Source organism: Glandiceps talaboti, chromosome 20 (genome assembly GCF_964340395.1).
Source record: "Glandiceps talaboti chromosome 20, keGlaTala1.1, whole genome shotgun sequence".
NCBI classification, from domain to species: Eukaryota; Metazoa; Hemichordata; class Enteropneusta; family Spengelidae; genus Glandiceps; species Glandiceps talaboti.
In genome coordinates this window covers 18,396,248-18,413,209 of record NC_135568.1, presented here as the reverse complement: position 1 = coordinate 18,413,209, position 16,962 = coordinate 18,396,248, and the positions used below count along the sequence as shown (strand labels likewise).

Below are 16,962 nucleotides of genomic sequence, written 5' to 3'. Positions count from 1 at the left end.
TACTAATATTAAGTTTACCAGTACGTGTACTAACATTACGTTTACCAGTGCTTGTACTAATATTAAGTTTACCAGTACTTGTACTAATATTAAGTTTACCAGTACTTGTACTAATATTAAGTTTACCAGTACTTGTACTAATATTAAGTTTACCAGTAGGTGTACTAATATTAAGTTTACCAGTATGTGTACTAATATTAAGTTTACCTGTACGTGTACTAATATTAAGTTTACCAGTATGTGTACTAATATTAAGTTGACCAGTACTTGTACTAATATTAAGTTTACCAGTACGTGTACTAATATTAAGTTTACCAGTACGTGTACTAATATCTAGTTTACCAGTACTTGTACTAATATCAAGTTTACCAGTACTTGTACTAATATTAAGTTTACCAGTATGTGTACTAATATTAAGTTTACCAGTATGTGTACTAATATTAAGTTTACCAGTACTTGTACTAATATTAAGTTTACCAGTATGTGTACTAATATTAAGTTTACCAGTATGTGTACTAATATCAAGTTTACCAGTATGTGTACTAATATTAAGTTTACCAGTACATGTACTAATATCAAGTTTACCAGTACTTGTACTAATATTAAGTTTACCAGTACGTGTACTAATATTAAGTTTACCAGTACTTGTACTAATATTAAGTTTACCAGTACTTGTACTAATATTAAGTTTACCAGTACTTGTACTAATATTAAGTTTACCAGTACGTGTACTAATATTAAGTTTACCAGTACTTGTACTAATATTAAGTTTACCAGTACTTGTACTAATATTAAGTTTACCAGTACATGTACTAATATTAAGTTTACCAGTACTTGTACTAATATTAAGTTTACCAGTACATGTACTAATATTAAGTTTACCAGTACTTGTACTAATATTAAGTTTACCAGTACATGTACTAATATCAAGTTTACCAGTACTTGTACTAATATTAAGTTTACCAGTATGTGTACTAATATTAAGTTTACCAGTACTTGTACTAATATTAAGTTTACCAGTACTTGTACTAATATTAAGTTTACCAGTACTTGTACTAATATCAAGTTTACCAGTATGTGTACTAATATCAAGTTTACCAGTACTTGTACTAATATTAAGTTTACCAGTACATGTACTAATATTAAGCTTACCAGTACGTGTACTAATATCAAGTTTACCAGTACGTGTACTAATATTAAGTTTACCAGTACGTGTACTAATATTAAGTTTACCAGTACGTGTACTAATATAAAGTTTACCAGTACGTGTACTAATATTAAGTTTACCAGTACGTGTAGTAATATTAAGTTTACCAGTACGTGTACTAATATTAAGTTTACCAGTACGTGTACTAATATTAAGTTTACCAGTATGTGTACTAATATTAAGTTGACCAGTACGTGTACTAATATTAAGTTGACCAGTACGTGTACTAATATTAAGTTTACCAGTACGTGTAGTAATATTAAGTTTACCAGTACGTGTAGTAATATTAAGTTTACCAGTACGTGTACTAATATTAAGTTTACCAGTACGTGTACTAATATTAAGTTGACCAGTACGTGTACTAATATTAAGTTTACCAGTATGTGTACTAATATTAAGTTGACCAGTATGTGTACTAATATTAAGTTTACCAGTACATGTACTAATATCAAGTTTACCAGTACTTGTACTGATATTAAGTTTACCAGTACTTGTACTAATATCAAGTTTACCAGTACTTGTACTAATATTAAGTTTACCAGTACTTGTACTGATATTAAGTTTACCAGTACTTGTACTAATATCAAGTTTACCAGTACTTGTACTAATATTAAGTTTACCAGTACGTGTACTAATATTAAGTTTACCAGTACTTGTACTGATATTAAGTTTACCAGTATGTGTACTAATATTAAGCTTACCAGTACGTGTACTAATATTAAGTTTACCAGTACTTGTACTAATATCAAGCTTACCAGTACTTGTACTAATATTAAGTTTACCAGTATGTGTACTAATATTAAGTTTACCAGTACATGTACTAATATCAAGTTTACCAGTACATGTACTAATATTAAGTTTACCAGTACTTGTACTAATATTAAGTTTACCAGTACGTGTACTAATATTAAGTTTACCAGTACGTGTACTAATATCAAGTTTACCAGTACGTGTACTAATATCAAGTTTACCAGTAGGTGTACTAATATCAAGTTTACCAGTATGTGTACTAATATTAAGTTTACCAGTAGGTGTACTAATATCAAGTTTACCAGTATGTGTACTAATATTAAGTTTACCAGTACGTGTACTAATATTAAGTTTACCAGTAGGTGTACTAATATTAAGTTTACCAGTACGTGTACTAATATCAAGTTTACCAGTACGTGTACTAATATCAAGTTTACCAGTAGGTGTACTAATATCAAGTTTACCAGTATGTGTACTAATATTAAGTTTACCAGTACTTGTACCAATATTAAGTCTACCAGTACTTGTACCAATATTAAGTTTACCAGTATGTGTACTAATATTAAGTTTACCAGTATGTGTACTAATATTAAGTTTACCAGTATGTGTACTAATATCAAGTTTACCAGTACGTGTACCAATATTAAGTCTACCAGTACTTGTACCAATATTAAGTTTACCAGTATGTGTACTAATATTAAGTTTACCAGTATGTGTACTGATATTAAGTTTACCAGTACGTGTACCAATATTAAGTTTACCAGTACTTGTACTAATATAAAGTTTACCAGTACTTGTACTAATATTAAGTTTACCAGTATGTGTACTAATATTAAGTTTACCAGTACGTGTACTAATATTAAGTTTACCAGTACATGTACTAATATTAAGTTTACCAGTACATGTACTAATATTAAGTTTACCAGTACATGTACTAATATTAAGTTTACCAGTACGTGTACTAATATTAAGTTTACCAGTACTTGTACTAATATCAAGTTTACCAGTATGTGTACTAATATTAGGTTTACCAGTACATGTACTAATATTAAGTTTACCAGTACTTGTACCAATATTAAGTTTACCAGTACATGTACCAATATTAAGTTTACCAGTATGTGTACTAATATTAAGTTTACCAGTATGTTTACCAATATTAAGTTGACCAGTATGTGTACTAATATTAAGTTTACCAGTATGTTTACCAATATTAAGTTGACCAGTACGTGTAAGAGTTGGGTATGTCAGAAAGTGTAGTAAGAGTAGGGTACCTATGTAGAAGATAAGACAGTATTATTTTTACGTGTGTAATACCTGTATATATGACGTGTAAGAAAACTATGTGCCTTCTGTAAAGACTTAAACGCAAATATTTATGTTATTTAAGACAATCAAAAGAAAACTGCAAGGTTACTATTAATCTATGGTGTATAGGACTCATTTGATTTGTTATTTGTTATTTGAAATGTGAAGCATGTATTCTTTAAGATATGTCCTTATTACAAACACTATTGATTACGCGAGGTCTTGTAGGATACACGCGCTTTGTTATCATCAATGTATACACCAAAGTATATATATTTGAAGCTTGCATTGCGATGATATTGCCTAAGGCTTGGATTCGTTAATTGTATAGATTATCAATAGACGGGCGTCGACATTTCACTACATCTACCTATGTTATAACGTTCATATTTGGATATGCTCGCAGTTAAAATTGACATAGAAAGTATCATTCTCCTCACTAATGGTAAAGTTTGTCTGTTCCTCAAGTTTGCATTGCTATGAGAAGACATATGTTAAAATAGTAATCACATGAAGTCGGTGTATTTTGCCATACTGTGTTGGTTTCTGGATCCGGTTGGGAATTCATCTATTTTGCAGGTTAAGATCATTGACATTGTGTTGAGATGTAGCAAGTGATTTATAAACCCTATTTTAAAGAGTTGACGATTTCCTTTATTTTACTATTCTGTGATATTGTGCCTACATTGCTTCACTTGTGAAACGAAGGATTCGTTTAGAATGTATAGTGATGTTTCTGTGTAGTTCCTCCTCGATTGTCATAGCGTTGTCTTATTATCGATCAAATCTTTGATGTGTGTAATACCTCCTTCGACCAATTGCGAGTGGTGAAGGTAGAAAGGTTCACGACGAATTTGGTGTAAGATCTGCGGATTGTGGAACAGTGGCTCATCTAATATTTCATTCATTCATGGTTTTACAAGTCAGATTGCTTCGAACAAGGAGATGGTCCTGGGAAAAGAAAAAAAAAATCAATTGAATTGGGTATTTAAAATTGTTGACAAGTGATTTAAGTTGCTTACATTACTAAAATGTCAAGTGTAAGTTAGACTGTTTACTGTTACTACAAAGGTATATCAGTGGTAGATAACGTAGTACATTGCCAAAGATATATCAGTTGGTATATAACGTAGTACATTGCCAAAGGTATATCAGTTGGTATATAACGTAGTACATTGCCAAAGGTATATCAGTGGTAGATAACGTAGTACATTGCCAAAGGTATATCAGTGGTAGATAACGTAGTACATTGCCAAAGGTATATCAGTTGGTAGATAACGTAGTACATTGCCAAAGGTATATCAGTTGGTATATAACGTAGTACATTGCCAAAGGTATATCAGTTGGTAGATAACGTAGTACATTGCCAAAGGTATATCAGTTGGTATATAACGTAGTACATTGCCAAAGGTATATCAGTTGGTAGATAACGTAGTACATTGCCAAAGGTATATCAGTTGGTAGATAACGTAGTACATTGCTTATAGTCTATAGAGTAGGTGAATTAAACCCAGTCTTTTCCTTGTCAATGGGAAGTTATAATACTTCTGCTGTTATCCAGTGATGACCTTGCCATACGAAATTTAAAATTGTCTTTGAAGATATTCAATAACTTCGTTAGTAACCAATTGGTTACTAGACAGTCCCCTCATTACAATTTGTTTGGACGTCGTGACCAAGTTCATGGCCAGTTTTTGTTGATAGAGTATTCTGATTCGTAACGGTAGATTCTCTTCGCTGTTTCATTTTAGGGGGTATTACCAACTCCCCAACACACTCCTTCAGATTGACCAATATTGACTTTTACATTCGTGGCTTTTTAGTAAATAATATGTCCACATGGATCATACTGGGTTTCGTAAAGACTTCCTCCAGTGTCACTAGATCGTCGTCTTATACGTAGTCGATAGTTGAACTTTACGTTGTTGGTAAGGTAGACTGATATCTTCCATTGATTTTTATATTAAAGAAAACATCTTTTTTTACAAATTGGCCAGATTGTTAGGAGCATCCATATCCCTGACGAATAACACTTTTGAATTCAATTGGTGTTATTAATGTGTTATTTGCAGACAAGGCATTATGTTCCAGCGACAGTGTACATAGTTGGATATACAGGCAATGATTTCAATGTGTTAACTAACTTGTGGATTACGTAATCAAACGTTATTTCTTGGTCGAATGTGACAATTGCTAGTGTCAGGCCAGCTTCCTGCCTCTTAGTAAGTTGATGTATTCTTCTGTGCTACGGCCTGTTATGCTTCAAGTTTGATCGATATGGATAATATTATCAATCAAGTATATTACGTAGACCAATATATATATATATATGCCATGTTGTCTGATGATCGCACAAAGCGTGAAACTCCGAGTTACAACCAAGAAAGAGTTCCAGTACTACCAAAACTATATATATATATATATATATATAGTTTTGGTAGTACTGGAACTCTTTCTTGGGTGTAACTCGGAGTTTCACGCATATTGCGATCATCAGACACTCTCTGATAGAGTGTCTGATGATCGCAATATGCGTGAAACTCCGAGTTACACCCAAGAAAGAGTTCCAGTACTACCAAAACTATTACGCTCTGCCACTGCGGTATAGAGCACTGTCTTACCAGATTGATACTCACCGAGTTATATATATATATATATATATATATATATATATATATATATATATATATATATATATATATATATATATATATATATATATATATATATATATATATATATATATCCTGGTTAATCGTCAGTCAGTTTGTTTTATAGATTCACAAGGGATGTCATCGATAAAATGCATAGACCGTCGACTTAAGAGGTAGCGAAATTTACAAACCACAAAGTGGCCATCCATCCATCAACCTGTATTCCAATATTTAGACATATTTCCTGTTGACTCTTTCCGATGGAGGGTGACGGCCTTTTCGTTCATTCCAGCACCCCGTGAAATGAACAACATAATGGCGTTTTAAATCTGAAACGGTAAAGTGGGTTAAACCTGGAAGGTAGTTTTAGAATTAAATTAAAATGGAGGGGAACTTTAGAATAGGTTCTACCGTGTTGTAGATCGATATTGGTATTTATGCCATCACGCACTGCATGCGGAAGACATCTCGTATATAGACCTTGGTCCGTCGATCGATATGACCCAATGGAAGGGAAAGATTGTCGTTCGTTAACTAAGTTTCATATCCTACAAAACTGACGCATTTATATCCTAACAACATGTGCCATTCCTAACCCATATGAATGAGTGGCGAATTGTTAAACCTAATCGCTCTAGACGCCTAAAAATAACCCAATTTCAGATACTTGAAAGTGTCGAATTTCCACCAGCTTTTGTTTCCTGCTACAGAGATTCAGGGCGATCACTTAAGATACATTTATTTGAGATTTCAATAGAAATTGGGCTTTTATCAACTGTAATGTGGTCATGGCTTATTCTTGCGTTTTCAGCGGCGAGTGGAAATTCAATATGAGTGTCGAGTAACAATGTTTTCACTTGAGTAATACATTGTAAGGACCCGAGCAAGGCTGTCGTATTGTTACCTTACTTCATGCATCATAAGACCTGAATGTAAGACCATGTTGTGCTTTAACTGATGCCTAGTCCATTCATATAGCCAACCTTTTAGTGGCTAACTATCATTCATCCCTTTAGTTAGCTTTGTAAACGGCAAACAACTTTCAACAAAATCATGCATGAAACACCTGTGGAAGATTGACGGGCGGCGCCCCCATCGTTGCACATTTCCTTTCAAGTCACCTAGCTTTAGATAATTGCTTAGATGGGAAATCAAAGAGACCTTTAATTTGGTTTTGCACTTTCAAAGAGCAAATTGTACTTTCTTTTACATTGGTGTTAATTTCTATGTCCCTATCGCCATGCGGTGTGACTTTCAAGTGGTATGTATATTTCAACACTTAGAAGCAACCATCACGTGGCATATACGCACTCTATGACCTGTTGACGAGACAGAGGAGTGGAAAGTTTCCCCTTAGTCAGTCAAGCGTTCAAATCTACAGACATAATAGTCTTTCCTTAATCAAAACGACGGCATCCCTAGTGTCATTCTTTGCAGTCAAAAGGTCGTAAGCTTTACTTTGTGTTTTAACCAATATACATATAACTGAATATATGTATATATATATATATGTGTGTATATATATATATGTGTGTATATATATATATATATATATATATATATATATATATATATATATATATATATATATATGTATGTATATATATATACATACATACATACATACATACATACATGTACATACATACATACATACATATATATATGGGGGACATACATACATACATACATACATACATACATACATACATACATACATGTACATACATACATACATATATATATATATATATATATATATATATATATATATAAATATATATATATATATATATATATAATGTGATATGATGGGACGGCTGATAAGTAGTAATATGGTATTAATTATGAAACTTAATTATGAAACTGTCAACAATTGACATAAACGACTTTTTATAAGATCACAAAATCATACTGATAATAGCCAGTTTATTAGAATTCTATGGTGATCATTAGAACGACCCATGATTAGGTTTAATTGTATCTCAGTGACTTTACATTGAGAGTCCGCTCACAGATACAACTAGGTGTCTCATGGCTGTAAAGAGGTTTTGTCCAACTTCTGTGTAAATACAATGCTCATTTCAACCATCGTGAAATTTGCAGAAGACTCAGCACGGTGGAGGAGTTTCTCCAGGCACATGGTTCCACTCAATCATATACTCAGACCTTAGTGGTCTAGGTCCTATAACACTGTACGAGTGTTTGTCTCTGCGATGGAAATAAAGAATTTGCTGGTATTATATAAAATTATCACTGACTTATAAACAAGTGACACGTATAAACAGATATAAGCTAGCTAAGGGTACCTTTATATTTGACCTTGAACTTGACTTTCAAGGTAGCATATCAAACTCTAGCTCGTGAAATATAATACATTCACGTGCCTACCCATAATATAAATATGTATTATTACACTTGACCTTGACTTTGACCTGTGTAGTCAAATGTCAAAACGTTCATTTTCTTGTGTATCACCTCCTTTGTAGTATTTGAGCGTGGCTGATTTTGTTATTGGCTGTATATACTCTCTGGAAGTGTTATACCCTCCCTTACCGAAATGAGACAGCTGTTTTTGAGCTGCAGCAGCTCTCAAAAAGACTTCTGACAGTTAGCTGCCGGAAGGCTGATTTTTGTGCATACATAATTAGATTTGAGCTGCAGAGAACAGCTCTCAACAGCTCAGGTAAATACCTGACAGACATTCAACTGCTTTATAACAGACTTATGTAAGACTATCGTCAGACATCTGAAAGACCACTAACAGACCTGACAGACTAACAACAGCCTTCTGACAGCATTGTGACAAACTGCTGAAAGACTATAAGCAGACTTCTGACAGGTATCATTGGCACACTGCAAAAGGGGAATTCCTTACTAAAAATCCACTAGTTTAAAAAGTGTTCTATACTAATTCAAAACAAGTCTGATCAGTTTTGAGTGTTTCATTCATGTTTTAAACTTGTCAGAAGTCCTTAGTCAACTCATTTGAAACTAGTTTTAAACATGTTTTAAACCATATTAATTTTGACACTTAAAACATGCTTATACACGTTGGGGAAATATATTTGACATACAAATGTATATCAGAACTGACCATATTTGATTTGAATGCTTGTTCCCACTGAAACATATTTAAAAATGTCAGTTTCACAAACTCACAAAGTTTGTTCACGTACATGTTTTAGGGGATACACATATATGTATGTATGTACATACTACACACACGGGCACATACTTTTGCAACCAGTAAATCATGCAGAAGAAGAATTAAATGAAAACAAGAAGCAACTTTATTGCTTTTTTCCAAAATAACTAAAAGGCTTGAGACATGTCTGTAGTGAAATGACAGTACCAACATACCTGAGTTTAACAATAGTACCTGTATTCATCCCGTGATTAGAAGACAAAAAATATATGTCCCTTAATGATGGGGTTCTTCAAATCAAATCTAAAGAATTACCTACATCATACATGTGAAAGAGCTCTGGCAATTTGAGTTTGGCTTTCAACAGTTGCTGGAGTTTCAGAGTCTGACATTATTTCACTTTCAGTCATTATATAAGCTAAAGCCATTGTGTTCATCATTGGCATCATCACTTCGGCAGTTTACATCATCACATTGGCAGTTTACATCATCACTTTGGTAGTTTACATCATCAGTTTGGCAGAATCAGGATCAGGATCAGAATCAGATCAATCAATATCCATTGGTTCCTGAAAGTCACTGCAAAGAAAGAAACAAGAGCAATCAATTAACAAAAGAAATATTTGTTATGAATGTGAAGGGAGAGGTACACAGTTCATTTTATCTTTTGTTTCTAATAAACAGTTACATGCTACAAACAAAGAATCTATAGAAATGCCAACTGTCCTGTGTCTTTTTACTATTTGCTCCTCTCGGGGGAATTATATTGCTCTGTTTTGTTTTTATACACTAACAGATTAAAAAAGTTACTAGTACCTTTGAAAGTAGGCCTGTTCCTTCATCCTTTTTAAAGTTGCCATACAACTTTGCTAGGCGTTTGGCTTGCTTCTCTTCAGCAATTTCTCTATTTTTGTCAGTCTTTGCTTTATTGCTTTGCTGTGCTGCATGTGTTCCATTTTTTGTCCTGCTGGAGTTTGCTTTCTTTGTCCACTTTCTGTTTTTTGTACTTTTATGTTGACACTGCTTTTTCTAAAGTCATCTTGAGTTTCTACTCTAAGATGCAACAAATAAAAACATGCATGTAAGTAACACTAATTTTGGCAAAACAAAAATTATCAACTGGTAAATAGAATCTACAAAATGTATATTCTTGTAGTGTGTTAACAGTGGTACACCCTAGGTAATACATTTTATCAGACTTCCCAAAAGTACATCAGAGCAGCCATAATTAAGGAACAACATTTTTATAAAAACTTTATACAAAAATAATGAACTCGCAGTCTTCCCACATTGTCACACTTAACATTTCTACTTAGAATAAGACAAGGATAATTAATATTGCTTGTCTGATGGCCACAATGCCTCAACAAGAGTTCCATATTCTTACTCTCTCCTTACAACTAAATATGTGTTGTGTTCTATAATTTGCACTATAACGTAATGAATACACAAATACATCAATATGAAGCATTTTAAACATGACAACCTTTGATTAAAATGAAAGTTCATACCCTTATTAAATAAATACATACGTATGTATACACACACACATACGGACAGACCTCAATGACATACATCAAGTTGGTGAAAAGTGTTCTGCATGTACATGACAGAGCACTGTGTAAATGTGGCAGTGATCATGGGGTGTACTAGTACTACTACTAAATGATTTGTGACACACTGGTTTCTACAAAATACTCCAACATTGTTCCATTCCATATCTTAATTGAATAAATTAATTTGTCACTTTTTCTAACAAGACTCAGTACGGTACATAGGAACTCTTTCGACGAGAAACTAATAATTTTTACACGATAAATCGTGGGGGGGGGGGGGGATTGTAATCTGATTCCAATTTACACACGGCACCAGGCAAGCAGTGCATTCTTCCCTACTTTCAATCGACAAAGTGGACACTCCAACTTGAATATTACATGTATATCAGATGTACTTTAAAAACAACTTTCGGAAGTTTCAAACAGTTGTAGAAGTCTATGTATGCAACCGAGGTCTAGGTCTATGTCTGAAAAGCCTCCGATCGTACGGCCACGAGTACTAATACTATACTATTACTAAGTAAATAAGATATAACGTCTACACATAGACGACCAGGATTCTATCGTTTAAAAAAACACCAGAGCCTATAATATGCTATGAAAGCGTCAGTTAAATTAACATACCTTCATCACCAAAATGAGTAGGTCTTGATGTATACCTCTTCTCATGATCAGTTGTCGAAAACGATTTTCTTTGCCTTTGTGAATCACGGCCGCCATCTTCCGTTTCATTCCAACATTTTCTGATTTGAAGTGCTGGTGAGATTGCGCCCGTTGATTTGATTGGCTGATACGTCATAGCCTCGTTCACAATAATTTCAAAACTGCAATGCGTTGTAAACTTTACAACAGTCGTTGATTCAATTTTGAAAATATATATTTTTGTTTATTATTTTGTTTCTTTCATATTATCCATGTTTGCGCTGTTATTAGCCATAAACAAAATGTTTGTTCCTCGCAGTTTTTCCACAAGCTTTGAAAGAGCCTGTGACGCTATATTGTGGATGTAACCTAAGCCAGCGATCTCAGGGCTAGGGGTTTGTTTACGTTCACGTTACGTATCGACTCAAAACAGAGCAGTATACTTGTAATCTCCAAAAGTTGAAGCAAAATGGCAATCTATGAGAGATGGAAGCGAAAAGTGGCCATTCCAGTTCTGAGGACAACTTTGCGATCATTGGCCTACACACGATGAACTCCCATCACTTCCGGGTGATGTCCCTCGACATCAACAACACACGAACACGTACACAGACAATACCGATACCGTTTCAAGCGAGTTTGGTAGACTAATGAGATGATCGACAGGAAGGAGATGGCGAGCGTCATATTTATTTATTCATGTTATAACATAACGGAGGAAAATGAAGACAACTGTGAGTTATTTGACAATGAAGAGGGGAATCAAAATCCCTTGTTGACATCCGAATGTCGAGATTTATCAGACGGCGTTGATGATGGGTATGACAACCCTGAATATGACCGACTATAGTGAAAATGAAAACTCAGATATTGGCGAGGCCGATCATATGCGGCCCAAAATGAACCTCTCTTTTCAATGCCTATACGCTACACGACCGGCCCAAGTCAAGAAATGCAGGGGACATTTCCTGTAGTAGCCTTGAAAATGGGCTGTGTTTCTGCATATGTAACCACTAATTGCTAGTCCCAAGTTGAAGTATAGCATGGAAGTAGAACTACTTCCATGAGTATAGTAAACAAATTTCACACTAATATACGTGCATGGCTATCACAAACCCAGAATACTAAATCTGGCAAATGATTTTAAAATGGATGTTTGTTATGTAGGTGACATATTACAAATAATTTGAGAAAACAGTTACATTAAATCTCTGTAAGTTGTGAGTGTGAACGATGCAAATAATAAATGTATACAACAATACATGTACATTTTATATTAGAGGTATTCTGTAAGGATTGATTTTGTTGTTCATGCAGCTGGTTTACATTTTAACAAGAACAGATTCCAGTGTTTATACTTAACAATGAAACTACTTAATACATATATTTTAACATGTAAATGTACTGTAGTTATTGGACATTTGATGGTGTTGCAGGCATTCTTATAAATATTACCTACATTCACCTGCATACATTTGATGTATGTTTTAGTGAATAAGTATTTAGGCAAGTATAATTCCAAGCAATATTTATTATGACACAGAAGCATATTAACAGAAAACCCTTGGATTGGTATGTCCTTCCACATTGCCACTGTCCAGGTAACTTTAAAATATTCTGGAAACTACAACAAGAGCTGCTAAAAGTCTGCTGCTAGTCGTTTTGCCCATGACAGAGCAAAGTGTAAACACTCCTGACAGACATTATTTAGAAATTAACTCCTGTGGCTGAAGACAGCTGCCAGTAAACTGCAAGTAGCTGTTGGTGAGCTGAAGACAGCTGTCAGTGAGATGCAGACAGCTGTCAGTAAGCTTAAGAATTTTTTTCCTAACAGACATAAACCCTAGAAGTCTGTTGCAGACATTCAGCAGCTCAACACATTTTTGAATGTCTGCAATAGAACTGTTGGTAGTGTGCCACAGAGCTGAAAAGCCCTGAAAAAGCTCTTTGACAGCTTGGTACTGAGCTTTCAGTTTGGTAAGGGCTCGTACACTAGTTGTGCAATATGGCTGATTTTGTTATTGGCTGTATATACTCTCTGCAAGTGTTGTACCCTCGTACACTAGTTGTGCAATATGGCTGATTTTGTTATTGGCTGTATATACTCTCTGGAAGTGTTGTACCCTCGTACACTAGTTGTGCAATATGGCTGATTTTGTTATTGGCTGTATATACTCTCTGGAAGTGTTATACCCTCGTACACTAGTTGTGCAATATGGCTGATTTTGTTATTGGCTGTATATACTCTCTGGAAGTGTTGTACCCTCGTACACTAGTTGTGCAATATGGCTGATTTTGTTATTGGCTGTATATACTCTCTGGAAGTGTTATACCCTCGTACACTAGTTGTGCAATATGGCTGATTTTGTTATTGGCTGTATATACTCTCTGGAAGTGTTATACCCTCGTGCACTAGTTGTGCAATATGGCTGATTTTGTTATTGGCTGTATATACTCTCTGGAAGTGTTGTACCCTCGTGCACTAGTTGTGCAATATGGCTGATTTTGTTATTGGCTGTATATACTCTCTGGAAGTGTTATACCCTCGTACACTAGTTGTGCAATATGGCTGATTTTGTTATTGGCTGTATATACTCTCTGGAAGTGTTATACCCTCGTACACTAGTTGTGCAATATGGCTGATTTTGTTATTGGCTGTATATACTCTCTGGAAGTGTTGTACCCTCGTGCACTAGTTGTGCAATATGGCTGATTTTGTTATTGGCTGTATATACTCTCTGGAAGTGTTGTACCCTCGTACACTAGTTGTGCAATATGGCTGATTTTGTTATTGGCTGTATATACTCTCTGGAAGTGTTGTACCCTCGTGCACTAGTTGTGCAATTTGACGAAGACTTCTTGTCATTATTAGGGATGTGATAAAAGATTGTAAGTGGTGTACAAGTTGATGAAATCAGTCCCATACAAGACTAGATGTATTAATAAATCATATATCATCATTTGTTTTGTGGCTTAGCATTAAATCTACCTTTCCAACTTATAAGAAAAATAAGGTTCAAATACCAAAGTGTTTAATGGAGATCAAAAAGATACAAAACTCATCAACTGCAATTGAATGACAGTACATTTGTTATTACAAGTTAGTTTTGTACAAACACTTCCATTTCTGACTGATAACTGTTTTATGAATAGATTTACCTTTTAAAAGATGTATAGGACATGTATTTCATCATGAGGGTAATTTTCCCTACAATATAATTCGATATGACGCGTAAACTTTACAATTATTATACTGTATGGCAGCTGTATAAATTTAGACTGTAAGTTACTATCAGTATACCCTTCATTAAATATATTTTTTGTCAATTTAGCCAAGTAAAGTGGGGTCATATAAATGGAACAATTGTTTGACGAAGTAGTGAGATCAGAGAGTGTTGGTAACTTACATTCCAATCAACATGCATGAAGACTATCTCTACAACCTTATCATTACACGTTAATAATATGTCTAGACGTAACCATGGAAACCTTTCAATTCCTAACTTTTCTATGACAGGAGGCAGATTTAATTAGTGCAATATCCTTTTTATTGTTAAAATAGGAAAGAATCAGTGTGACCTGTATAGTGATGTCAGACATGAAACCTGACAATAGCTACTTTGTCAACAGTTTAATTTACCTCACGTAAACATCACTACTATCAATGTCTACCAATGTACAACCAATGTCTACGCATGTACAATCAATGTAGACCAATGTAGAGTTAGCCAATGTCTACAAATGTCCAACGAATGTCTACCAATGTACAGTCAATGTCTACAATGTAGAGTTATTCAATCTCTACCAATGGGAGTTAGTCAGTGTCTACCAGTCAATTGTCTACCAATGTGAGTTATTCAATCTCTACCAATGGGAGTTAGTCAGTGTCTACCAGTCAATTGTCTACCAATGTGAGTTATTCAATCTCTACCAATGTGAATTAGTCAATGTCTATCAATGTGAGTTATTCAATGTCTACCAATGTGAATTAGTCAATGTCTATCAATGTGAGTTATTCAATCTCTACCAATGTGAATTAGTCAATGTCTATCAATGTGAGTTATTCAATGTCTACCAATGTGAATTAGTCAATGTCTATCAATGTGAGTTATTCAATCTCTACCAATGTGAATTAGTCAATGTCTATCAATGTGAGTTATTCAATCTCTACCAATGTGAATTAGTCAATGTCTATCAATGTGAGTTATTCAATGTCTACCAATGTGAATTAGTCAATGTCTATCAATGTGAGTTATTCAATGTCTACCAATGTGAATTAGTCAATGTCTATCAATGTGAGTTATTCAATGTCTACCAATGTGAATTAGTCAATGTCTATCAATGTGAGTTATTCAATGTCTACCAATGTGAATTAGTCAATGTCTATCAATGTGAGTTATTCAATGTCTACCAATGCATTTTTAATAAAAACTAATTTGGAAGGGTGATTTAATGCCGACTCCTAATTGAAAACATAAGACATATTATAAGATTCAGTTTGGTGAACGTTATCCTTATACAATGTGCAATGTAGCAGTCTCAACACCTTCACCAGCATTCCGATATCAAACTCAGTATGCAATCATTATACGACTTTAGGTCAAAGTTCAACGTATGACTTTGAACCTTTAAGGCCGAGGCCACCCACATATATACGTAAAATGGTGCCACAAATAAACAAAGTTGATAGTCAGCCACTTATTTCACAATTCAAACCACACATCTACAAGAGAGAACGATTCACAATTCATACCACACATCTACCAGAGAGAACTATTCACAATTCATACCACACATCTACCAGAGAGAACTATTCACAATTCATACCACACATCTACCAGAGAGAACTATTCACAATTCACACCACACATCTACCAGAGAGAATGATTCACAGTTCATACCACACATCTACCAGAGAGAACTATTCACAATTCACACCACACATCTACCAGAGAGAATGATTCACAATTCATACCACACATCTACCAGAGAGAACTATTCACAATTCACACCACACATCTACCAGAGAGAACGATTCACAATTCATACCACACATCTACCAGAGAGTACGATTCACAATTCATACCACATCATAAATTTGTAAATCAGCTTCCATAATCAATGAATTGTATAGAGTATTACTTTCCCAGTGAAGGCAATTGACAACAAATGAAAAGCTGAACAGCTGTGCAATAAAAATTATATATCGACACATGATGATATAAATGGAAGAAGACAGAATAGGAAAATAAACCTATTTGATGTTACAGTAGTTTATAAGAATTTATCATCAAGACCTGTATAGTCCATGTTACACAGTCAATACATAAGCTTATCGCAACTCATAGCATTTTTTAAAAATTTGCTGACGTGATGATGATGACGATGATGATGATGATGATGGTGGTGGTGGTGGTGTGGTGGTGGTGGTGATGATGATGATGATGATGATGATGATGATGATGATGTTTAAGATGTAAGGAATGTAAACCTAGATATTGACTAGAGATTGACATTTTTTCTCATTCTCCTACAGACAGTTCGTCAGGAGGTGAAAGAGACGTGCAAATGTCACGGTGTTTCTGGATCCTGTGCATCAAGGACTTGTTGGCGTCAATTACGCCCCTTTTCACAAATCGGTAAATTGCTTAAAGATAAATATGAAAACGCTATCAAAGTTGTAAGTACGACAAATGAGTC

At 34.3% G+C, this 16,962-nt stretch overlaps 1 protein-coding gene across 1 annotated transcript in view; it reads left to right on the top strand.

Annotated features, from left to right (window-relative positions):
• The window catches only part of LOC144450717 (protein Wnt-9a-like), a 34,220-nt gene that overhangs the window by 16,888 nt on the left and 370 nt on the right, over positions 1–16,962 (top strand). Inside the window, exon 4 of the mRNA XM_078141386.1 lies at positions 16,803–16,962. This exon is cut by the window's right edge and continues 370 nt beyond it. Within this exon, the coding sequence (XP_077997512.1) occupies positions 16,803–16,962 (160 nt within the window). The remainder of the gene's footprint in view (positions 1–16,802) is intronic.